At 45.5% G+C, this 25,144-nt stretch overlaps 9 protein-coding genes across 9 annotated transcripts; 4 read left to right on the top strand and 5 right to left on the bottom strand. All coding sequences in view use genetic code 12, as the record gives it.

The window, feature by feature from the left end:
• Nucleotides 1-593: 593 nt before the first annotated feature.
• Nucleotides 594-2,849, top strand: CTN1 (carnitine O-acetyltransferase YAT1; the record flags this gene model as incomplete). The annotated part of the gene is made up of 1 exon (XM_029035296.2): nt 594-2,849. One exon carries the CDS (start codon nt 594-596, stop codon nt 2,847-2,849), a length of 2,256 nt encoding a protein of 751 aa, XP_028890538.2.
• A 368-nt stretch (nt 2,850-3,217) lies between these two features.
• Nucleotides 3,218-6,829, bottom strand: MSB1 (Msb1p; the record flags this gene model as incomplete). Its single annotated transcript, XM_054702065.1, has 1 exon — nt 3,218-6,829. One exon carries the CDS (start codon nt 6,827-6,829, stop codon nt 3,218-3,220), a length of 3,612 nt encoding a protein of 1,203 aa, XP_054558040.1.
• A 582-nt stretch (nt 6,830-7,411) lies between these two features.
• SKO1 (Sko1p) lies at nt 7,412-9,363 on the bottom strand (the record flags this gene model as incomplete). Its single annotated transcript, XM_029035294.2, has 2 exons — nt 7,412-9,244; nt 9,352-9,363. The coding sequence occupies 2 exons, from the start codon at nt 9,361-9,363 to the stop codon at nt 7,412-7,414; spliced, it is 1,845 nt and encodes a 614-aa protein (XP_028890536.2).
• Nucleotides 9,364-9,744: 381 nt separating this feature from the next.
• Nucleotides 9,745-11,652, bottom strand: MNS1 (mannosyl-oligosaccharide 1,2-alpha-mannosidase; the record flags this gene model as incomplete). The annotated part of the gene is made up of 1 exon (XM_029035293.2): nt 9,745-11,652. One exon carries the CDS (start codon nt 11,650-11,652, stop codon nt 9,745-9,747), a length of 1,908 nt encoding a protein of 635 aa, XP_028890535.2.
• A 1,861-nt stretch (nt 11,653-13,513) lies between these two features.
• On the top strand, nt 13,514-16,096 carry WAR1 (War1p; the record flags this gene model as incomplete). Its single annotated transcript, XM_029035292.2, has 1 exon — nt 13,514-16,096. One exon carries the CDS (start codon nt 13,514-13,516, stop codon nt 16,094-16,096), a length of 2,583 nt encoding a protein of 860 aa, XP_028890534.2.
• A 178-nt stretch (nt 16,097-16,274) lies between these two features.
• On the top strand, nt 16,275-16,811 carry CJI96_0001763 (uncharacterized protein; the record flags this gene model as incomplete). The annotated part of the gene is made up of 1 exon (XM_029035291.2): nt 16,275-16,811. One exon carries the CDS (start codon nt 16,275-16,277, stop codon nt 16,809-16,811), a length of 537 nt encoding a protein of 178 aa, XP_028890533.1.
• A 28-nt stretch (nt 16,812-16,839) lies between these two features.
• On the bottom strand, nt 16,840-18,609 carry STR2 (cystathionine gamma-synthase; the record flags this gene model as incomplete). Its single annotated transcript, XM_029035290.2, has 1 exon — nt 16,840-18,609. One exon carries the CDS (start codon nt 18,607-18,609, stop codon nt 16,840-16,842), a length of 1,770 nt encoding a protein of 589 aa, XP_028890532.1.
• A 323-nt stretch (nt 18,610-18,932) lies between these two features.
• On the bottom strand, nt 18,933-21,992 carry HMG1 (hydroxymethylglutaryl-CoA reductase (NADPH) HMG1; the record flags this gene model as incomplete). The annotated part of the gene is made up of 1 exon (XM_029035289.2): nt 18,933-21,992. One exon carries the CDS (start codon nt 21,990-21,992, stop codon nt 18,933-18,935), a length of 3,060 nt encoding a protein of 1,019 aa, XP_028890531.2.
• A 1,951-nt stretch (nt 21,993-23,943) lies between these two features.
• Nucleotides 23,944-24,966, top strand: CJI96_0001760 (uncharacterized protein; the record flags this gene model as incomplete). Its single annotated transcript, XM_029035288.1, has 1 exon — nt 23,944-24,966. The coding sequence occupies one exon, from the start codon at nt 23,944-23,946 to the stop codon at nt 24,964-24,966; it is 1,023 nt and encodes a 340-aa protein (XP_028890530.1).
• Nucleotides 24,967-25,144: the final 178 nt, after the last annotated feature.

Raw genomic sequence — 25,144 nt, 5'->3', positions numbered from 1 at the left:
CGAAAGGATGGTGTCAGCAGGGGCAATGTTTCGTATTTACGGAGCGATCTCTTGATATCATTGGACGTGGCCATCTGCAATTCCAGCTCTGTGATTTGCAAACTTCAGACGCAGTTGAAGCCCCACAAGGTAGTATCGCAGCGCCAAACACCCGCACCAAGCGCAGAAACAATTATTTGTGGGGCACCGCGCCGGAAGCACCACACTTAGCCGCCAAGGTAACTTAGCTTAGCGGGACAGACAGGATACGCAGAGAAGAAGAAACTCAACTCAACAGGATTTCGAAGAACCTAAGACGAGCTAGAAGAGTTTCATTATAGTCATCACAAGATCAATGAGTGATGTAGATCATCATCTGAAGAATAGTTTCTGGCCAACCTGACATCTGCACTTCAATTTCTCTTTTTCTTGCATCTTGTCGCCCTTAACCCGCTCTGATTACCTCTCCTAACCATTTGTCCCTGTTTTTCGCGCACCTCTGCAGTACGTTTTATCGCTGGATGAGGTCACTTTTCCCCAGATTTCGGAGTGGTGGTGCTTTATAAAAAGACCCACGTTTCTCTTGGACATTTCCATTCACTCACCTTGACTTCATGTCTACTTTCTCCAAGCAACACACCCTAAAGCACTTACCTATCCCCCTGCTCGAGAAAACCTGTGAAAACTACCTCAATGTCTTGCAACCTTTGGAAACTGAGCGGGAGCACGAGAAAACCAAAGAAGCAGTGAAGCGGTTTTTGGAAGATGGCAGTGGCGCTTTTTTGGATGCAGAGTTGAGGAAGTACGCCAAAAACAGGGCCTCATACATTGAGCAGTTTTGGTACGATTCCTACTTGAACTATGATTCTCCTGTGGTGCTCAACTTGAACCCGTTTTTCTTATTGGAGGATGACCCTTTCAACAATGAAACCACTTGCGTCAATCCACAGGTGAAGAGAGCTGCCTCCTTGACGCTTTCCTCGTTGAAGTTCATTCGTGTTTTGAGAAATGAAACATTGCCGGCTGACACCCTCAAGAACGGCCAGCCTCTTTGCATGTACCAGTACAAGAAGCTCTTTGGGTCAGCCAGAATCCCCACCGAGGACGGATGTGTGATGCAGTCAGACGAAAACTCCAACCACATTGTCGTGATGAGCAAGTCGCAGTTCTACTGGTTCGACGTTTTGGATACCGACAACAACTTGCTCTTGTCGGAGCAGGACTTGATCATCAACTTCACCTCAATCATTCAAGATTCACTCCAGACACCCACAAATGAGATTGCCAAGTCCTCGTTTGGAGTTCTCACTACAGAGAACAGAAGAGTTTGGGCTAGAATTAGACACTCTCCCACAATCTTGGAGAACCCAAACAATAGTGAGATTTTGTCTATAGTGGACTCTGCGCTCTTTGTGATTTGTCTTGACGACTTGGTGCTCCTGGACTTGAGCGACTTGGCCAAGAACATGTTGTGTGGGTTGTCCATTGTTGACAACGGTGTTCAGGTTGGTACTTGTACGAACAGATGGTATGATAAACTTCAGATCATCATCACGCAAAACGGCAAAGCTGGTATCAATTTTGAACATACGGGTGTAGATGGCCATACGGTGTTGAGATACGTGTCAGACATATACACCGATTCCATCTTGTCCTTTGCTAAGTCTATCAACACCAATGCTCCTTCTTTGTGGACTGAAACCTCTATGTCAGATTCAATCTCCAGTGAAGGCGGACGTACGGATTTGGTGACAATACCAAGAAAGCTTGAGTGGGACTTGACCCCCGATTTGTCGCTTGCTTTACGTTTTGGTGAGACGAGATTGTCTGACTTGATCAATCAGAACGAGTTCAAGCACTTAGAGTTCAAGAGCTATGGCTCCTCTACCATCAAAAAGATGAAATACTCGCCTGATGCCTTCGTTCAAATGGCGTTTCAGGCAACATATTATGCCTTGTATGGTAGAGTGGAGTGTACTTACGAACCTGCCATGACTAAGCAGTTCTACCATGGAAGAACCGAGGCTGTCAGAACAGTGAGCCCTGAGTCGAATCTTTTTGTTCGTAAGTTCTTTGATCCTAACATGCCAGATGCGGAAAAGTTGAAATTCCTCTCAGAAGCCTGCAAAAAGCACTCTGAACAGACCAAGAGATGCAGCGTAGGCGAGGGAGTAGACAGACACTTATTCGCCCTCTTCTGCATCTGGAGACGCTACGTAAGCGGAGAGCTTAATAGTGATTTCGAAGCTACGAACATGCAAGAAGACGATACTGTGGTCTGTGACCAGCGGAGTGAATCGTCTGAGCATACCGTGGGAGGAAACAACGAGCCAAATTTGAAAAGCGACTTGACAAGTTTGCCTGCTATCTTCGCGGACAGTGGCTGGGACAAGTTAAATAATACGATTCTTTCCACGTCAAACTGCGGTAACCCGTCGTTGAGACTTTTTGGATTTGGGCCAGTAAGTGCCAACGGGTTTGGCATTGGCTATATCATCAAGGATGACTCCATCTCCATTTGTGCATCGTCCAAACACAGACAGACCAGTCGTTTCCTCGTCACATTGGATTCCTATCTCGATGAAGTATATCGAATTTACAAGGAGGTCAACGAATCTGCTGAAGTTCATGCTCCTATAGACACTAAGATTAGCGAGGAAGCACCGGTGATGGCGAAGAACATCGTCAAGCAACCAGTTGCAGTGAAAGACTCGTTGAGTACGTTGTTAGGTGGTTATGGTTACTTTGACATGGGAGAAGAAGACATCAAGTCGAGAGGTCAATCCCCAGAGCCACCATTCATGCATCGTATGGAAAGTGGGTTCTCTATTCGTGACATTGAGAGAAAATTGCGGTTATCGGAGTACTGAGTGCTTATAACGTTATTTATTCACTTATTTATCTACTTATTTATTTACTTATTTATTTACTTATTTATTTACTTATTTATTTACTTATTTATTTACTTATTTATTTACTTATTTATTTACTTATTTATTTACTTATTTATTTACTTATTTATTTACTTATTTATTTACTTTCTTATTTATTTACTTATTTATTTTTGTCTCATTATCTATCTATTTATTTGTTTATTATTTATCTGTATCTTATTATTTCATTGTCTCTTGTATATTCCTTAGCTATTTATACCTTGTTTATCTAGTTGTCAATATCAATCCCTAAGAGAAGAGAAACTAGATAAGCAGCTATGAAAATGATTCTTGCCGACAAGGTTTTAGATCCCGAACTCGCCCTTGTTCAAAGCAGCCCTCAAATTCGCCTTCTGTGGTTTACTGTTCTTGCTGTGCTTCACTCCTACTGTTGGCATACCCATCATGGTTAGCTCACTAGTAGTGGATTTTGGTTTCGGCTTTTGGTGATGTCCATAGTATCCTTGTGGGGGCGGTGGATAATACATCGGCTGTGGAGGATATCCGTAACCTTGTGGGGGAGGATAATAACCCTGAGGAGGAGGAGGAGGATAATAGTAAGGTTGCCCAGGAGGCATCATTTGCTGCTGTGGCATCATTTGCTGCTGTGGCATCATTTGCTGCTGTGGCATCATCGGCATCTGTGGAGGTATCTGCTGCTGTGAAAGTTGCGGCTGAGTTGGCATTCTTGGAGGCATTTGTTGGGGAACCATTTGCTGACTTTGAGGAGATGAGTAGCTATGAGGAGGTGACATCATTTGCGAATGCTGAGGAAGTGAGCTAGATGCCGAATGTGCCATTGGAGGTATCATTTGACCATGTTGCTGGCTAGGACCAGAGGGCCGCACTTGGGATGGAGCGCCATGAGCAGATGAAGGTGATGGTCCTCTTCTTGAAGGAGAGGGCTGCTGGTCATAATAAGTGGGAGGTGGAAGATGACCAGCATCAGCGCCAGCGTTAAGCTGCGGGCTCATTCTTTGAGGATATAGCGCTGGATGCTGTGAATGCGATGGGTAAGAATCGGATGGCGCCTGGTGAGCTGTACTGTAGCTGCCATTTGAGTAGGTTGGCGATGGATTGGGCTGCATCTTGCGAGAATCGTGAACGTCATCAGCGCTAAGAGCCTGATGAGATCTTGAGGGTGACATATGTTTGGGCATCAAGTATGAATGGGCGCCTGGCTTCGAAGGGCTCCCAGAATACTCAATATGTGATCGACCATGCATAACATCCTGCGAATGATTTTCGGTTCTAATGAATTCATTGCCTTGCTGAGGTATTGGCGACCTACTTGCTTTTGTGGAGCTCAGAGGCACATGCTCATAGACATACTCTCCAGCGCCCAAAGCGTTCACAGGATGGTCCTGCTGTTGATCTGTCATCCGAGGATGTTGAATGTGCCTAGGCAGCGCCTTAGATTTTTTTGGGCTTTCAACTGGTGGTAGATGCCTATCTTGCAGGGATGGCAAATATTCATTTGATGGCATCGAAAGTCCATTGGAATGAGAATCATTTTGCATCATATCCGCTGGTAATGGAGGCGGTGGACCATCAGGAAGCTGATCAACCGGAATGCCAGCCAACTCATCTTTATGTTTAGTCTTCTTCTTTTTCTTCTTCTTAGGTTTTTCGCCAATGGCATCAGAACTAGGTGCCGGTAATATTCTAGGATCCTCGTAGCCCCCATACTGTTGTATTGGTTCTGCTTGATATTGTTGATACGTCTCAGCGTTGTAGCGGAGATCATTAGGCTTCAGATGATGAGTATGATTGAGGCGACTTGTCGGCATTTGATATGGGTCTGCCGGAGGATCAAAGTGTGACAGTTTTTCCGGATGAAAAGGTGTATTACGATCACCATTTGAAATTTGTTCACCAGCAGGAGGCGGTGGAAGTTCCAGGTGTTTTTTAGCCGGACTTGACAACCCATTTGGTTTTTTGGGGGGTTCTAAAGCTGGAACATGATAGGTATCAAAAGGTTCGACCGCCAGAGGATTTTCTGGCTTATCATAAGGGGTTTGGTAAGAGTCATAAGGCTCCTGAAACTCTTGGGTTTGGGCAACGTACTGCAAAGCCTCCGTGGAATAATCATGTTTAGGATAAGAAAGATTCTGTGGAGTGTGATTATGCGAATTTCCATTTGCACGCTTTGCACCATCACCGTAGTCAACATGAACCTCTTTGTTTGTTTTCTTGTGAGCTTTGTTGACGTGCAATGGTTCTTCAGATCGCAGAAGATCAAGTGGAGGAGGTTTAGGGCGCTGACGATTGTGAACCTTGTTGATGTTGATTTCTCTCAAGTCGTTGGCCAAGTGATCACCATCATCAAGTCCACGCATATACTGACTATAGTCTGCATTTGATTTCGGTTGGCTGATAACACCCTGATACGGTTTACCCTGCTCCTGACGCGTGTAGTCGTCTAGGTCGAGGGGTTCATCCTTGAAAGAAATATCAGGAAGTAGGCTCTCCTTGGTCACATGTGGTAGTGGATGGCTATCGTATTCATCTGGAGGAATTGGAAGATTCTTCGACAGTTTACTTGGCTTTTCGAGGCGATCTGTATTCTTCTTGACTTTCGATAGATACTCCTCTACGCCCATAGTTGTTTCTGTCAATATCAACCACTTTTGAAACCCTCTTAATCCGGCTTCCACGACAATGGATCTGCCAAATAAGCTTTTAGCATAGCTGCTTTGATCGGACGCCAAAGAGGAAAGCCAAGTCCAGATATAATAGTCTTGCAATGTGACACTAGTAATTGAGATTTCTGAGTATAGTGGTACATCGGGATCCTGTGGAGGACCATCCTTTGTCCATCCAGGATAAAGGTCATACTTCGAAGGAATTGGATTATCGCTGATTCTAGTCAAAATTCTTCGCGATTCGTCGGTGAGAGTAGAAACGATTTCGTTCGTCGAGTCCTTCAAAAAAATGTTCTTGAGAATAGTGTAATTTTCAACAGAAACAAATTCGTCCTTCCTGTCAAATTTTAGATTTTGTCTGATTTTTGTAATCAAAGCATAAGGATCGGAGCTGCGGCGAGTCGATCTGACATGAACACATGGGATAGTAATGACAGACTTGACTGAGTCCAGGTTTTCCAGAGGTGGGTATGAGTTCGTGCTGAGCAATGACTGTAACGATTTTGGCCCCTTGAACGGTTGATCCTCATTAGCAGGCACCATGGCACGTAAGAATGCTAGAAAAAGATGGAAAAGACCAGTGCATGTCTGTTTCCACGAGTCCAACCCGCTCACGAATGAGTTTTCCTTGAAAGCAGTAGCATCATAGAACGCCAGCTTCGAGTTGGTTGTGCTGTTGAACGCCCACATTGACGCCATTTTCGATATTTTGCGCCCACTCAAATAGTTATACTGTGAGTATGAGGCGATGCTGACAAGAAGATCAAGAAAATCGTACACTATCGAAGCATGTGCTCTCGTAGACACACATTTAGGCATAAGTCTAAGAAACGCGTCCTTTGGGTACTCGTGTTCTTTCTCTAGTCTTCTGAATTGCAAATAGTTCTCCCATCCGATTATCTCCAGGTTCGGTAGTCTGCACCAAAGGTATTTGAGTCCACAAATAAGCGTGAATTCATCAAACTCACATAAGATTCGTCTTGTGTGGGCCTCCTTCAGCGTGTCTATCATCTCCCCATTGGGAAAAATCGTCGAAAGAAAGACCTCAAGCTTCAGATCGTCCACTCTCAGGCGAAACGGGAGGAAAACGTGAGGCGTTTTAGTGCCTCTCTTTTTCAATTCTTGGGTGATGAAGTTGTGAAGATCCTTGAATTTTTTTCTAGTGAACTGGTCACGAGGGATTATGGAGTTGGAGTTGGAATTCTTCTCACGCTGGGCTTGAGGCGGGAGCTGGGGTAGAGACATGTCTCTTTTCACTTTACTCGTAGCCATGCTTGATTCTGGAGATTACTATGTTGGAAAAAAAAAAAGCGTGTTTAAGTGATAAATAAGAATATCAATGTTCTCTAGATGTTTATAAGGAAATAGACTGAATGTGTTGGTAAAGTGTCTGGATGTTCTGTTGAAATGTGCTTGGGATCAAAAGAGAATGGAGGCATTCACGGTGATCACAGCCAACGAACCGAGCAGCGATTTTGAACAAATGCGAGGAACACCTTCATTACCTTTTTTTGCCTGTGCTTAGATGCAGGACGCGCGAGCATAACGGTGGAGTGCCCCAGACTTTTTTCTTCTTTGGGGCTCTCACTGCTACATTGTCTCTTCGCGTAGATTCGCCTGGACAGCACAAGGGGAATCTGCGAAGTGGAGAAGCAACAGAGGCTGTCATGTATTGTGGTAGCTTGCTCATGCGACATGAAAGGTGAAAAGTGACTTCAGTTGTAATTCAAGAACCTTCAAATATAGCATAGCCCGTCTAATTTCCGTTTGATTAGCGAGAGTTATGTGTCGTGATCCGCACTGATGATATTTTGCAACCAGCAATTAGCCTGCTTAACCGGAACAGCATCTTATTCATCCTTGCAAATTGGCCATGCTTACGACATTCCGTAGTCCAGTATACCCACCATCGTCTATTTTGTTATTCTGCAAGTTTGATGTGCTGCTCAGACTTTTGAGTTGGCCAGTGTTGTCCACTGACAGCATATTGCTCAATCCCATTTCTCCTGTGAAATGTCTAGGTACTTCTTCAACTGGCGCTTCAGGAGGTATATTCACGTTTGCTTGCTGGTAGGGCATCTGGGTCATGCCATGGTGTTGATTAGGAGCAATGTTTCGATGATTTCCCTGTAATGCCGTATGCCCAGGCGAGGCTGCTTGCCCATGCTGTTGTCCATTGAACTTTGGGATCTGCGGTGGCAGTTGCAGCAGCCCTTGCAGAGAGGCGTTCAATGTGGTTGGAATCGTGCTTGGCATCAGATGAAAATTAGGTTGTGAATTAGCAGCAGCCTGAGCAATGTAATCTGTTTGGCTTAGGATGTTCTGTAGTTGTTGGTAGCCACCAACCGCGTTAATCAACACCGGAGAGTTCTTGAGACTAGTGACCACGCCTCGAAGAGTTAGAAGCTGTTCTCGAAGCTGCGTCACTTGCGCAGAGAGCTCACGGTAACCAGAGGAATAAAACGCCAATTCTTCTTCCATCTTTTGCACCATTTGTTTTTTCCGTTGACGACATTTCGAAGCAGCAACTCTATTTCTCTCCAAGAAGTTTTTTCGTTTTTCTTCCTCCTCATTTGTTTGCGCATTAGCAGCCTTCTTCTTCGTCTCGGTATCTTTCTTCTTCTCCTTCTTGCTCTTGGAAGCGGTTGTCTTAGACTTCTTTGCAGGTGGCCCTTCCTTTGCAACGGGATCTTCCTCTTGTTTCACTGCTGGCACCGGCTTTACCGGCTCAGTTGGAATGGCAAATGTGTGATCCTCAGCGGGCGCTGCCAGTATCTGGGGCGGAGGCGGTTGCACTCTGTTCTGTTGCAGTTGTGGAGCTGGAAATTGTGGTCGTTGTTGTAAGGGTTGCGCTTGCGAATGTCCTCCTGGCGCACCTTGAACTGCGTCACCTTGAGTTGGTTGGTGGTGAGAAAGACCCAAAAAGCTCAGCAACCCTGGAGTCATCTGCCCGTTGCTCAACCCGCCAGGAGTGAGCCCTGGGATGTGGCCAAAATTGAATGTCTGGTGACCCACTCCTGGGGTGAGCCCCGAGCGTAAATTCAGCTCATTGGGTGTGAGACCCAGCTTTCGCATCATATTGGCAAATTGGGCATAGTTCGAGTTTTGAGCTTGCGTCAGGCCGTCGTGGCCCTGTCCATTTGTTGCACTAAGTAGACTGCTCCATAAACTCAGACCTCCAGGGGTGTCTGGGGTGCCCATGGTCGCGTTGGGCGATAAGTGTATAGGAGGGAGTCTACGGCCCCCCGGAGTGAAAATCGGAGGCGTCAATCCTGGTAATCGTGTTTCTGGCGCAGCCACACTCAGCAAGTTCAGAAGCCGAAGATTATGCTTGTTCGACCCAGCAGAGCCGGGCTCTGTCTGTTCTCTGTCGTTATTTCCGGACAGCGTCGAGGTGGCTGTCGACTGAGCAGACGCAGCAGATGTTTCTAGTTTGGAGGAATTCGACGATGACGTGGGCGTTTCTCCCTTTGTTCCGTTTGTCAGGACACCAGGCTTGTTCAATTGTATTTGTGAGGATGTCCCTTGAGAGGTGGAATTCTTTGGGATGGGGGGCTCGCCAGGAGCCACGCCAGAAACACCAGCAACAGCAGCACCCGATGCAGACGCACCTGCCTGGTGTTGCTGGTCCTTAGAAGCGAATGATCTTTCGAACGGGTTCAACTCGAGGTCAAACAGGTTTCTCAGCTAGAGGGTGTTAGTGTGACGTAATGAAACATTGTAGAGGCACTGGATCGAGCTTTAAGAAAAAGCGTGCCGGGCCCTCCTCTATTTGTAGTCCGATTTATACATACTTCGCTGGACATGGTGTGAAAAGAAGGGTAAAGCGGTGACTTTATAGATGATCGGGTTGGTGTCCGTGAGTCTGAGTTTAGTGATATCCTGTTCTAGCGTTACTATATTTTTTTTTAGGTGTCTGTGTGGTATGTCTGTCTCACTAAACTGCTTACGTCATGCTCCCTCATGCCACTATGTACAGAATCGGCCTCAGGCCACCATATTTACGCTACAAAATTACTCTTCATCCGAAATATATATATATATATATCTGTACGTTGAATCATTTCACTCGTTATACCAGGCAGAGCTGATTAATGGAGATCTTTGCTTCGTGCCTCCTTGTGCGCTGATTGGGCTGTCTCACTACTTGCGAGGACCTTGCACATCCCATTTTGCAGCCATTACTCTCAGCTGTTCATAGCGTGAAGCACTTCTTGTTCGGCCTTCTTGAGCTTTCCTGGCTCTTCTTTAAGCAGTGGGTTCTTCTTCACTTCCTCTTTCACCTCTTCATCGATCTTCTTCGCCGCGGGTGCTGCCTTCGGTGGGTTTTTCTTATCGATGGGAGGCTCCTGCTTTCTTGCTGTATGCTCAGTGGCACCAATAGCGTCAGGGAATCTAACAGCGTTTCTTGGGTCGTCAAAGGCTCTTTGCCATCCCGTCTTAAATAAAGTGCCCATCTTGAAACGTGGGAACGGGTGCGCCTCGGTGTTGAAGACATACTTATCAAGCGGAATCTTGTTATCGTCGTCAAACAATAAATACAAATACTTCAAGGTCTCTGCGAGCCAGAATGATTCCATGTTGTCTCCAAAGTTGGGCGTTAGATTGGTGACATCCTTGAGTGTACTGTAAGTCGTTTTCCCGTTCTTGCTCACCACCTTGGTATGCTTCACGAAATTCTGGAAAATCTCATACCCCCATCTCCTGTACTTTTCATCACCGGTAAGCTTGTATAAATAGTAGATCGACTCCACAGTCTCGGGTCTCTGCAAGTTGTGTGTGTCTGCTGGCTTGATGTAGAAATCTCTGTCTTTAGACTCATCCTCGTTGAAGACTACAATCTCTGGAGACAAGCCAGTGACCACATCTGCGTACATCTTGTAGCAGGTGTATGTCAATTCTTCGGCAAATTTGAAATCAGCCTCTTTGTCGGCGTCCCAATTTGACAGAAGTTTTGCCTCTTTCAAAGTCTTGCCACCAGTTGCTCCGAGAGCCAACAATCCACCGTAAAAGCACACAAGGTGATCCATCTTCGGCGAAAGGTTCCCGCCAATTCCACGTGGAAGCTCACCAATAAATGTCAAGCCGTTTGGTTTAGACTTTCTTGTCATGTGCTTCTTCACACCTTCCAAGGACTCCTTGTACATCTTCCAGTAGATTGGCTCCTCTTGATCAGTTTGTAAGTACTGTTTCAACAAGTACTCATAGTAGGAGTCACCACGGGATCCTAATCTTATCAAGCTACCCTGGTATTTTCCAGTGTCAGGGTTCACATAAATAGGAACAAGTCCATCTTTAGGCTGGTTTGCGTCCAAGACCTTCATGATCTTCTCAGCTTTCTTCCAGTACAAGTCTTCACCAGTCAATTTGGCCAAGTACTTAAACTCAAGTTGCAAAGTAGCAACTTCTGCGGTCGATGAAGCACCGTTATCCACATGGTTTTTGATCCCTTCCCCACTGTACAAATTCACGGAAGAATAAGGTAATCCAGAAGGCGAATTGAAGCCCCCAATGAGGGCATTGGCCAAGTCTGCAGCCCTATCTAAGAAAATGTCACTATTAGAAAGATGGAATGCTGACAAGAGACCACCAAGCATACGAATGGTGGTCTCAAATACATTGACGTTATAGTCGAAATGATAATTCAAGTCGTCACGCACCCATTTCTTTGCTCTTTCAAACTCATCCTTGGTATCCATGATCAACATTGTGTCCAAGGAGTCGACAATGATCCACCCTAAGGGTTTAGGGCCCATGTTCTCTCCCGTTCCCTTTACCGGGTGGTATATATCTTTGCCGTAGGCAGCATCCTCGTAGGCATGCCATGACTCCAAAAAGACGTCACGGACTTCATTTTTTGCAGACGCCCAGTTTCTTTTGAATGGCAATCTGGGGGAGGGAGTGGAACTGATGACGAGGTAGAATAAGTACACCACTACCGACAGGGCAAACGCTTTAAGAAGCATGATTTTTTTCAGATTGGGCCTTCCTCTTAGCGGAACGAAAGCAGTTGTCGACTGTGTGGATGGCTTGTCCTTATATAATGGTAGCTGGGGTGATTTGTTTAAGTGGAGCCTCTCTTTGAAGACGCTCATGGGGAAGAAAAGGGTTGCAGCTGGTTTCGGTGGATTCGCTGTCGCGTTTTCTACAGGGCGCCTCAGGAAGCTAAGGGGAGCATTCTTGAGACACTCAGGACGACAGTCAACAGATGATTTTTATCCAATTTTATAACAATGCAAGAGTTTCCAAGTAGTCAGAAAGTCTTTACTTTTCTTATGTTGTGCAACGTATGTATTGCAATGAAACCTTTGGTAATCTGTGGAGTTTTGCACCCAAATACTCCAAGATGAAAAAGGTGAGTGAATACTGAGAGGGTACTACGATATACGAAATGTAAGCTTAGAGAACGTCATAATCGTGGTACCTTTATACTGTTTCTTAGAGGTCTAATTTTTGAGAATTCGACAAGTCACTACTACTAATGGGTTCCAATGTTTGGTGGATTCTGGTAGACGCGCCAGGATTATGATTTGAAACTAGGCGTGATGCAAGAGACCCTCAGGAGAGTTGACAAGATGATTCCATCGAGGCTCTCGGTGGAGCGTTCAAAGGTAAGGATAAAGTGAGGTTAATTAGTTTAGATTTTAGTTTCTTTGCTTGCAGCAGTCGGTCCTGAAAGGATCGAGTGACTAGTAGAACTGCGCGTGTATTATTGGGAATTACACCAATCCTGAATACTTTGAGGATCAGTTCTCTAACACTCGGCTTTTTCTTACTCGATCTCTAACTTTTGTGAGAGCCAAATCAAGAGAAAGATACTCTCCAATTCCCAGTTAGTGCTGTAAAGCTGGGCCTTCGTCTTTCACACATCATATTAGTCGCTCAAGGTACGATTCTGATTGCACCAGAATGTAATTAAAAGTGCACAGCATCATACAACACAAAAGTGGTCCTAAAAGAAACTCGTAATTTGTGAATTGAAAAGACACATATCAATATTTGTTTGTCGTGTGATGAAGAAAAAGGTACTTTATGGCTGCGATACCCATATGGCTTCAAGGTTTAGTTTGTAGAAGTACATAAAACATGGTTGGGCAAATTTGGTTGAAGAGCAACGCTGAGACCTCAACGAGCGAGGTATCTACACAGAAGAAGATCAATTGAAGAGTATCGTCATTCCATTTGCATCATTCTGGTGGGAACCAAAACAAACCCTTTTGCACCCACCCGCCTGGCGCCCCAACTTCCATTTCGCACCCAACCGTCTCGACTCCACCATCGCCTATATCGCCATCAAGGTTTACCAAAGAATCTCTTTCATGCAACTCAGGCGTGCCTCTAACCTACTATCCTGTGGTTGCAAACTCGCGTCTTGGCTTCTGTGGAACTAAAGGGTGTTGGCATTTTTCCGTCAATACTCCATGTTCCCCACTTGAGCCGTGCCATGTGAAGCACCCACAACCACCGTTTTTCTCCATGTCTTTGTAATCTACCTTGCTGGATGGTTGCAACTGAAATCACAAACACTTTTCAGACTCACCGTCACCAAAAATTTTTATAGAAAGCACCGCGACCACCCAGGGGATCTTTGCAGCTATACCTCCACTGGTGAGGCTGACGGTGTCAAGCGACGTCACTTCCTGCAATACCTCTCGCCAACCGAGACAGTCGCTTGAACCGAGAGAACACCCTGAACCAAAGAATAAGAAAACCGCAACAGAATACATTCTTCTCTATTATGCAAATCAGAATGCAATCAGGTACTCATTTTATCATGTGCAGCTGTGTGCTCTGCTTCTTTTGTGCTTGATGCCAGTTCTCGGCCTCGAGTCACATGAGCCTCTGGCGCATTCATGGCGCCTAGGTAAGTAGCTTCTGCCGAACCGATCCAACTTCGCACCATCTCATTAAAGGCAGCTTCCTCAACCCCACCAGGCCTACTACACTTTGTGGATCATGCCCGCGGACAACGACAAAGAGGCCTCCAACCACCTGTCGCCGAATACAGCGCCCGGCAATTCCGTAGCTGGGTCGGGATCTGCAAATAGTGCCGGCACCTCCAAAAGAGTGAGAAGACCGAAAGCGTGCAAACAGTGCCATGCACTCAAAGTCCGTTGCACTCCCTTAAACGAAAACGACCCTTACCTGCCTTGCGTTAGGTGTTCAAACTCTGGGAAAGTGTGTGAGATCGAGGTGGACCAGCCTCGGAAAAGACGCCGCCGGGCTGCGGGCAACGAAACCGTAGCCGAGCTCCAGGATCAGATTGCTGAGTTGAAGGAACAGCTCAGGCAGCTGAACGCTCAGCTCCAGCAGCTGCAGCAGCAAGCTCAGCAGAGTCAGATTAAGCCTCCAATCAGCCCCAGTGCTGCGCTGAATGGTACCCCAAGGGTTGGCGTTGCTGCTCATCAGAACACCCCAACGGATGAAGACCTGCCTTTTTTTGTTTCAAAAGCGGACTTGGAAAGAGAAATGACTTTGCTCACTGAAGGCGGCTGCCATCTCAGTGACATCATGAACATCATTCAGGAAAGAAACGATTTCCGAAGGTCTCAATTTCAGACAAAAAGAGTGAAGGACGTGGTTTCGGCAGGAATCATCTCCAAAGAAGAAGCCGCGGCTAGATTAAACATCTACAGAACAGAAGTGTACAGCAGGTATCCATTTGTGGAAATTCCGGAGCTGATTTCTGTGGATGAGTTCATTGAGACCTTGCCTTTTCTTTTCAATACAGTGGTCTCTATTGCATCACTAGTGATAAACCTGTCAACCGACCAAAAACAATGTCTGCTGGTGGATATTTTTGCCATGGAGGCAGTTTGCAATGAAGTGCTTGTATGGGGAAGCAAAAGCGTGGAGCTTATCAAAAGTCTTATATTGCTTTCACTATGGTACAATCCCCCAGAGCTTTTCAAGCAGCGCCGTTATCACATTCTCAACACTGTTGCTGTGAGTCTTTTACACGATTTGGGCATTGTTAGCCGGCCCTCTTACGCCTATCTGACTGAAAACAGAACCATAGTCAAACTGCAAGAAGAACATACATCCATAGAATACCGTGCGTTGATCATGATTTTATACATCAGTACAGTGGGATTTTGTCTCATACTCCGAAGAAACATCTACGTCAAGTGGACTCCCTACGTCAATGAATGTTGCTCATTGTTAGAGAAGGAGGGGAACGAAAGGTATAACGACCTTGCGACCTTCCTGCGACTCAATCATGAACTCGAGAGAATCCACCACATCGTGCATTCACCTGAGGCATCCGAAAATAGAGCGAAAGTATCGAAATATGTGATATCCGAGTTTCAAGTCATTCTAGGGTCTTTATTTGGCAGAATTAACCCAGTGAACTACCTCGGAAGAGCGTACTATTTCTCTGTTGAAGCATATCTCCATCAGCCAGATTTTAATAGTGTTCAAATCATCAACGAAGACGGTACTGGATGTGCCCTGAAGCTAAATTCGGCAACACTTAAGTCGATATCTCAGTGCACAGTTTCCTGTCTCCGTGCTTTGGACGAGGTCGCTAAGCTTAAGCCTGCGGATATCGCAGCCTTGCCTTTGGTATACTCTTCGAGAATCATCTATACGGCTGGCATGTTACTACGAATGAGGTACCTAATCTTATCATTACCCTCGTATATCGAGAAGGATTTGGTCCCTCGGTATGCAATTCTGTCGATCCAAAGATTAAAAAAACTTCTTCAAGTAAGTTCCGAGACCTATCCGGCGAACAACTTTTTATTAAAAATGCGTCTTATTTTGCAATTATTTATCCAGACATACGTCACCCAAGTGCTGGACTTGTTGCAAAGCCATAATGAGACCCCCAGTCAATTCAGGCCAGTTTCCAAAGACTTCAGTAAAAATGAGAGAAGACAAATGGCTCTTTTGGCTACTGACATGTATAATATTGGTGGTGGCGGAATGATGACAGTCGACTCAGGCCGATACAACGCTCCAGCAATGCATTTGGATCTACTATCATACGCTGCTTCTTTCAGACGGCAAAGTGACGATGGCGGAAAGGCAAATGATGATCACAAAAAGGAAAATGGAATGAAAGGCGGCGAAGCCATACCTCCTTCGTTACATAACAGTGAGTTTCGTGATCCCGTTGGTGGTGTTGGACCTAAAGTACCACAACCAAACTTCCTTCTGCGCCCCATGAATCCAGGAGACCCCAATAGCGTGAATGCCAGCACTCCTTATACGAGAGGGGTTGGCGGTGTTCCCTTACCCATTCCCACCTACATGCAACAGTCCTACCTGTTTCCAGAGCTGAACAAGCTGTCAACAACTGTCTACGATAGCAGCAGGATGGCGCTGAATGGTTCTCCTAATCCATCCCAGAATGACGGCATGGGCTATCAGAATCCTTCTCTTGACCTGAATTTGGGAGAGATTTTGGGCAAAGATCCCTTTCACAGCATCAATGAGGAGTTTTGGCTGAATTTATTGAGTGCAGACTCCAATAAAATTCACTTTGCGCAAGACATACCGGGTCCTAATGACGAAATCTTCTTCATGAACTAGTGATGTGATGATCTGTGTTACCACATGTACCATATATGACAGTAGAGTCTCTATTGAGATTCTTTGTAATAATTATTTAATGCAAATTGCTACCTCTTACCGTAACCACACTAGAGAATTGCGCACCCAAGTAGTAGTATCAGGTTAGTTCGCAAAAGTATTAATACTAATACTACACATGACAAGAGCATTCACCACAACCCTAGACATTCTCCGAGTTATTGGAGGTCTTCTACTAGCGAATGCTCTTCTCTCATGGTGGTTTACTGGGTCCCCTACCTGGGGATATAATGGCAAGTGGGCTGACACAAGGTACCTTAGGTATAGAGCATTCGGGCTGCCTGTTCATCTTACGCTAGGAGAATTGGCCAAGTTCGATGGCTCCACCCCAGGCTCACCCATATACGTTTCAATCAACGGAAGCATTTACGATGTGACGAGTTCCTCCAGGATATACGGTCCTGGTGGACCTTACCATGCATTTAGCGGAAAAGACAGCGCCAGGGCATTTGTGACGGGGTGCTACGAAAAGGAGGATGAATTGACGCATGATCTTCGTGGTTTGGATGAAGAAGAGATTGAAGAACAATTAGGCGGGTGGATACGGTTTTTCAGTAATAATCCTCGGTACTGGCTTGTAGGAACTGTTGACCTTCCCGTTCCTACAGGCGATATCCCATCGCCATGTGAGCATCAACGGTACCCTGGACACTGAGTTCAATTCATTCATTAAAATGAACTATCTATGCTTTTCTTGCAACCTCCAAGCTGCTTCTCAACACCTCGAGTAGTTCGTCTTTATCCTCGATACCTATGCTGATTCGTACCAAATTCCTGTCGACGCCCCAAGTTTCTATCTCGTCGAGTTCCTGGTAGTGAGCCAAGATGGAATATGGACATGCCAATGTAAAGTTCGTTCCTAAGGAGGGTCCCTTGTGCAAGTTGACGGCATTAAAGAAAGTGATTGCATGCTTTGGCTCTTTGAACAACATCGATATCAACCCGCCGTAACCTCCGTTAGGTGTTTTGACCGCATCGTAGTGATGCTTGGTTGGAGATAAGCTTGGATAATATATCTGAGAGATTATTTCACTTTCCTGTAGTAATTTGATAACCTCTTCAGCGTTGCGATCAATCATGCGTGCTCTCGACTCGAAGTCCCTTGAATTTCTTTCGAGGTAAAGCGCGTCTTCAGCCCAATAAAGATCTTCATAATTGTTGTTGAAATATGCCTTGAGTTTCTTGTAGCTTGTAGACAACGGATTCAAGATGAGGGATCCACCCATGACATTTGAATCACCTGAAAACACCTTTGTGAGTGAAGAAACCACCATATCAGAATAAGGCAACACGGAAATGTTCAAAAAATTGCCCACTGTCTCATCCACAACAACGTAAAAGTTATACTTGTCAGCGAGAGCTCTAATACGCTTCAAATCCGGCGTTTTAAGCAAAGGGTTCGATGGACACTCACAAAATAAGGCCGAAACCTCAACATTTTTAGCCTCTAAATCAGCCTCGAGCGAATCTAATGACTTGTCGTCACCGAGGCCAAGGAAGTGACAGCCAGGTCCAAATTTCCTCAAGATGTTAAGCGTGTCCACGTATGGAAACCCAAAGCACACCGACTTCTTTGCAGTCTCTTCCACAGCAAGCACAGCTTGATGGGCATTAAATATAGCAGCCATGCCAGTTGGGTAGAGATAAACGTCGGTCTCACTAAGAAACTTCCCTCGTCTCGCCTTATCCATTTCCTCTTCCTGATTGTGCGATTTGTCGGCCTTACCGCATATACGTCTTCTCAACGCCAACTTGGCTTCTTTTGCAAATTTGAGATCGAGGACACGACCATATTTTTGCTCGATAAATGTGTTGAACTCCTTATCGGCTTCCTCGTTCTGACCTCTAGAGTTCGATCTGATCGATGCAGTAATCGAAGGACTTTTCTTCTGTATACTCTGTGCTTGAAGCTCCTGCTTGTTTCTCGATCTCAATCTCGCCTGATCCTTTTCTTCATTCTGAAACAACTCTCTCAAGACGTACTCGGCCATTCTTGATGAGATGCCCTCACCAGAATGCTGCCAGTACTGTTTGGCCAAAGGGAACTCTGAGGCAGAAAAAAGCACAATGCCGATTTCCGACTCCACAACTGACGATTTCTCAAACTCCGTAGTAGGAGCTGGGGTTCTCAACCGCAAAACTCTCACCAGCACATTTGGCGTTTCTGTCTTCGCCTTGATGAATTCTCGACACCTTTTGGCAGTGTTGTATGAGGGAAAAATCATGCATTTCTCACCTTCTCTACCGTACTTAGACTCGATAGCTCTAGCAAGATCCTGAATGATTCCATGGATAAAGAATCTCGGGTACCCAGAATGCATCTTACTGGTGACCCATTCCTCGCCTTCTTCATAGCCAACGGTGGCTTCCCACGTAGGTAACGTCACAGAGATAGCATGGGCTGTGTTGTTGGGGATCGGAGCGCCTACTTCTTGCGAAGGCAGCTGTTGCATTATTCTATAACTCTCTGGATCAAATGAAGTACGTCTAATTTTACGTGGGGAACACTACTGCGACTCTGACTGATTTTACCTTCGACTGCACTCAACGAGGGAATAGATTAAATTTGTCGACCTAACTAACGTGCAAGATCAATTGCGAAATGCAAGGTGTTCGGGAATATATACGAACTTGTCATGACCTCATGAGTTTTGGGATTTGATGATGATGATTATATTGATGATACAGCGAACAAGGATGTTCATGCCGCTCCTAACCTCTTACTTTCTAATTCTCTCGCTTGATGTGATAGCCTTTGTAGGCACCACCAATTACTCTATGACTTGATGCAGTTCACCGAACCCTCCTGGAGGCGCTTGATGTCTTGACCGTTGGTTGTACCGTTGGCTACAGGCTTGGGAGCATCTCCATTAGCAGGAGCTTTGCTTCTGTTGTGTTGCATGTGGGACTGAACCAAGTGACCCGCCGCCAAAGCAGAGCATAGCGAGAGCTCAGCTGCCAAAACGGCAGATGCAACAATACATGCAAGGCGTCTGGAGTTATCACCAGGATTTTTGGGGTGTGGTCCTCTAACGCCCAACAAGTCCAACATTGACCCTTGAGCTTCCAAAATGGTACCACCTCCGATAGTGCCCACTTCGATCGAGGGCATAGAGACGGAGATTTGAAGGTCGTCGCCAACCTTATTCATGAGCGTGATACAGTTGGACGACTCCACATTTTGCGCTGGATCCTGACCACAGGCCAAGTAAACTGCAGTAACCAAGTTAGCGGCATGGGCATTGAAACCTCCGACAGAACCTGCCATGGCTGAACCTACCAAGTTCTTGCTAACGTTCAATTCAACTAAGGCGTCGACATCGGACTTCAAAACCTTCCTTACAACATCAGCGGGAATTCTAGCCTCAGCAACGACAGATTTGCCTCTACCCTCGATCCAGTTAATCGCAGCCGGTTTCTTATCAGTACAGTAATTGCCTGAAACAGCGATAACCGACATATCCTCGAAGCCACACTCCTCCATCATAAACTTAAGAGAGTGTTCGACACCTTTTGAAATCATGTTCATTCCCATAGCGTCACCTGTGGTGGTTTTAAAGCGAATGAAAAGCAAAGTTCCAGCAATCGCAGTCTTAACATGTTGCAAACGCGCAAATCTGGAAGTAGAATTGAATGCCTTCTTGATGGTTCTTTGACCCTCCTCAGAGTCCAACCAAAGCTTGCAAGCACCAGCTCTAGCCAAGGATGGAAAAGAAACACATGGACCTCTAGTCATACCATCTTGAGTAAGAATTGTTTGAACACCTCCTCCGGAATTAATTGCCTTACAGCCACGCATAGTTGAAGCGACCAAGCATCCCTCGGTGGTAGCCATTGGAATGTGATATGGAACACCATCGATGATCAAAGGGCCAGCAACACCCACGGGCAAAGGCATATAACCAATGACATTCTCGCAACACGCACCGAATACACGATCATAATCGTAGTGGGCAAAGGGCAATTTGTCAGTGTCAAGGACTGGAGCATTAGCAAGCTTGGCAATGGCTTTACGACGAACGACAACGGCACGTAAATTGTCACCCAATTGCTTCTCGAGGGCATACAAAGGCAACTTCCCAGCGACAACTAATGACGATATTTCATCATTGTTCAACTCTTTAACCTTCCCTTCTTTAAGGTGCTTGACACACTCCTCGAGAGGCAAAACCTTGACAGGAGCATTGAAGGTTAGCGCACTGTCGTTAGAAGAGCTGTCATCATTATCGTAAGAATCATTTTTCTTCTTGGTTTTTCTTGACTTTTTCGAAGTTTTGGCAATTCCGCTAAGCTTTGGTCTTGACATCTCTCTCTCGACCAACTTATTAGTGGCGTTGCGCTGATAACGCGTTGCATTCAAGAAGTATGCATTGAAAGAAATAGAGACTGCAAACCCAAAAAGAAGGAACTTGGAAATGAGGCTATCTTTGATAGCCCTCGATACAGACTCCAATATGGAAGAAATGACATCCTCAATAGTTACAAGAACACCATTTGGAACGTAAACCTGAGGCTTGAGTAATGTGATAAGGGTGCCCTTGGAACTAACCGAAATTTGTTGAGCTGTTTCCTTGGAGAGACCGATGGTATCGTTGAAGAGATCTGAAGACGAGCCGTACAACCATGAGCTTCCCAACCACAAACCATGAAATGCGAAAAAGACGGCGAGCATCATTATCTTGAATGATAATACGGTGGTGCGGGAGTCACTGCCTTTGGGGTACTCGTTTTTAGCAGAGCGGTTAGCAATGGATGCAGCCACCAAGGAAGAAATGCCCTCCTCTTCCAAAGCGGTTTGTAAGTCGTGAGTTCTACGAGCTCTGGTAATCTCAACCTTAAGTCCCAACACGGCCGAGAAAAATGTGTATGTGAGCAACAAGTCGAAAGTCAAGATGGTGCTGCTCAACAAGCAAAAGTTTCTTAAGCCCTCCATTTTGGCGGTATAGAATAAAGCTGAAAGCAAGGCAACAATAACGGTGACGTGATCTCTGAGCAAACTTGTTGTGTGACTGGCAATTGCAGTGGAAACGATGGTCTTGACATCAAGGTTTGACGCTGAATCATTTACCACGGCGGTTGCAATGGACACCTTGTGTTTGAAGCCAATGATAGCAGTCAAGAAAGGAATTCCCTCAGTCATGCTGAGCAAAGAAACCTTTGTCTCAAATACCTTAGTCGTTATGGCCAAGGCGAAGATGAAAGCGAAGGTGGAAGACACAATTGTGGAGAATCCCAACCAAAAGCTCGAGTCGCTGCGCTTCAAATCGATGAACACTTTCAATATCGTGTAGGCCATAGCAATGTAGGCCACAATGATCAAGCATATGTCGAAAGCCTCGGCGCCTCGAATCAACTGGCAGACTTTCTTATAAGCAACCTTGCCGTACTCTAAGATCCTTGCCACCTTATTGTGAGATCTGGCTTTCCAAGTGACCCCCTCAGCGGTGAATCTACTCAAGCTATCCATCTTTGAGTCCAACGCGCTTGACCTGACCATCAAGATTTTTTCGTAGTGAGCTCCGGTTATGGTGTCAGGGACATTGGGTAAGACGTGGTTGTTCTTTCTTCTGAACACTAAGGGCACCAACAGAATTTGGTCAGCGTTAGCATATTGAGCTGGGTCATCCACCTGAGTCCATTTGTTGAAATCACTTGTGCCTGGTGGGTGGTAATAGTACACGCTGCCGTTATTCTCGAGCAGCCCTGGAATATACTCATCTACGACAGCGAGGTAGGCTATCGACACGAGTAGCGATGTTAGAAGGGTAACGTGGATCGGTTTGTGGGCAGATAGCCTCGCCAAGTTGGCGGTGGCTGTCTGTAAATAATTGAGCATTGAATTTGCTATGTTTTGTTGTAAGTGAACTTCAAGTTGAGAGATGCAATTCACGCATAAGGCTGACTTTTTTTTTTCTCCTACTCGCTTTTTCTTCAGCGCCCTTGTACGAGAATACGACCCGCGCGTTGGGCTCGCTTCGCTAGTGAGTGTGGCCATCTGCAGGTCATCTTGGCCAGTACTCTTTGATAAATGGTTGCAAAAGCTGTGGCCAGTTGGGCATGTCTGCAAATCTGAGGAGGAATAGAACATAAGGATTGTAAAATTATACAATCGCGAAAGAAATATAGCGCACATTGACTCCTGCTTGGTGATTTTACGGCAAATGGCCGAAACGTTTCTGTATGGCCCCTCTCACCTGACGCTACTGAAATTTGGGGGTCCCAATGGCAGTGGCAGAATACACGGTAAGGGTGGGAAGTGGTGAATAACTACTGCCTATAAACAGGAAAGAGATTTTGTACTGGAATTACTACTCAAAATCAAACCATCAATTGTAAGTGATTTGGACACTCGAGTGTTGGGCATTCCCCTCCCTCGTTATCGGCTGCAAATGAGATCTTCGTCGGAGGTTGCCGAGAAACTAGTCATTAGAGAGATGGAGATATAAAGAGGAGGTTATGACTTTGATTCGACTAGAGTCCTTTTTCTCAACAAAGGAAATAAATTTGATGGGTAGCCTGAGTTCCACTCGTGTGCCCTTAATTGTGCCCCAAAGCTGTAGTCACCTATCGTCGACACCATGTACAAGTGCATTCACTCACAGTCCATTCACACTCTAACTTGAGTCTCATTCAAGTATGATATCTGGCACTCTTACTTGAATAGTGTTCTCATGTGGTTTGCGCTACATTGAGGTAAAATGTCTAGTGTAAAAGTTGTCCGAACAAGCCCTTAACATTTCAATAATTAAGTAATTTCAATGGCGGCTTCAACCATTTTTTTCTTCTTTTTCCAGCAGTGAATACTCTTTCGATGGATAGCACTATTTTCACGGGTATACTTATACTAAATTTTCATAGCAACGCCCTGATACCATAGCTCTGAATCCTCCAAATTTCTTCAACAGATGATTGTGTTCAACTATTACACTTTTAAGGAACACACATCTCGTCAAAAATCTAAGCCTGAAAGTAAATAAGTGGCTCGGCCGCGAAAGCCAGGTCTACCAAGAACGTACACTTTCATGCCTTAGCCAGGCAAAGCTTGGTGGAAGCACGAGGTCCGGGGCCCATGTTACTCAAACCGGTGAAGGTAGAGAACTAGACGAGGAAATTGGCTACACTATTCCGAATACGTTTGTTTATGTTGTGTTTCTCGGTTCCTACAATATGTACAAGAAGCTTTACCATGTTAAGAAATAAGTTCTTCAAGTTGTGCCTGGATTCACAAATAGCTTGGCCTAGAATAATCGTTCTGGGCACCGACAGCGTCAACCGGCATTACTTGGTGAGAAATATCTAATTATTGCAACAGTACAAGAGGAGATTACCTAGTCGAGGAATAGCTATATTTCAAGGTCTTAACCTAAAAGGGTAATGTCATGGTTGGAGAGTGCGCATTTGGCTAATGTTAGTAAAGTCTCATAGAAATTGGGTGCAGCGATCTACTATTGTGTGCAGCCCAGCTTGCTAAAGAATTTCCCGATGCGGAAATGATCATAGTTAATTTGCACCCATTGATGGGCTTCCATTACCCTTTCCAAACCAAATGTGTGCAGTTAACTACTCCCGGTATAATACTCATTTGAGTCTTTGGATGCATACCTGCTTCTTTTAACTATTTTCCTAGTTTGGCACTGGCTCTCGGGGCCCTTTCTCTCCTCCTGTTCACATATAAGTATGGAATTCCCAACCGGGGCTGGCGTTCTTTCTCTTCCTTTTCTTTCTTCCTTCTTGCTTACTATTCGTGGCTTCCCATCAGCTCATATTAATCCACATATCGTTACACAATGAAGGTTCAAACCGTCTCTGCTACTTTCGCTCTTGCCTTGATCTCTTCGGTCCAAGCTGCTCCAGCCAACTTTGGCCCATCCGAGACCGGTCTTTCCAAGAGACAGGAGGACAAGCTTAACGAGCTTTCTGCTTCTATCCAGGAGTTTCAGGTGAAGAGATCTGAGATCGCCGACCCTGTTGAGCTTCAGGCCAGAGAGTACGCACTTGTCACTCAGATTTTGGCTGCCATCAACCAGACTGGTCTTGCTCCAAAGATCATTCAGGGTTTGATTGACAACAAGAACCTTCAGCCAATTGTAACACAAGCTGTCATTGCCATCATCAGATCTGGTATCATCTCTTTGAACACTTTGTTCACTGCTTTGAACGAGTCTGGCTTGGCTGTCAGAGTTATCAGGGATCTTCTTAACGACTGTACTTTCTACGAGGACATCTTCAAATTGGCCTTGCAGGAGATTTCTAACTTGATTGACAAGATTCAGGATAAGCTCAATGGTGGTGATCCTAACGTCAAGAGATTCGCCGATGATGAGGAGTACGCCCTCCCACCACAGGTGAAGAGAAGCGACGAGGAGCACGAGATGATGATGAAGAGATACGACCCCGATGGAATTGTGAACAACTTGTTGGAGTCTTTGGCCAACTCTGGTTTGGCTTCTTCTGTCGTCAGAGCTTTGCTTGTCGACCCTCAATTCTTGGAGTACGGTGTTGACTTGATCAAGAAGTTGTGGGACGAGGACCTCATTGACATCACTGCTATCATCAAGGCTATTGCTCAGTCTGGTTTGGTGACATCGTTGTTCAAGGAGTTCTTCAACCTCGAGACTTTGAAGACTGTCATTTTCAATGCCTTGGCTGCCTTGTTCGGCCAGTGTGGTGGTTCCACCATTTCCGGTACCCCAACCGGTCTTACTACCCAGTCCACTGTCACTACTACTCTTCCAACCTTCACTGCTACTGGTACCAGTGTTCCAACTGGATGCAAGAAGAGAAGAAGAAGAAGATCTTACAACTACTAAGTGGAGTTTGCTCGTTCTTCGTTTTCACCACTACAACATGGCAAAACTTGAAAAAAAAAATGTTTAAGTTCAGTATAATTGCGTTACGCTGAGCAACGATTGAAGACTTATCCTTGAAAGACTCCCCACTTATCTGAATCGTTAGGTGCTAATTTCCCAAAAGCATATACCATGTGCT

Source organism: Candidozyma auris, chromosome 2 (genome assembly GCF_003013715.1).
Source record: "Candidozyma auris chromosome 2, complete sequence".
In the NCBI taxonomy this organism is placed as follows: domain Eukaryota; kingdom Fungi; phylum Ascomycota; class Pichiomycetes; order Serinales; family Metschnikowiaceae; genus Candidozyma; species Candidozyma auris.
This window is presented reverse-complemented; position numbering and strand designations above follow the sequence as displayed.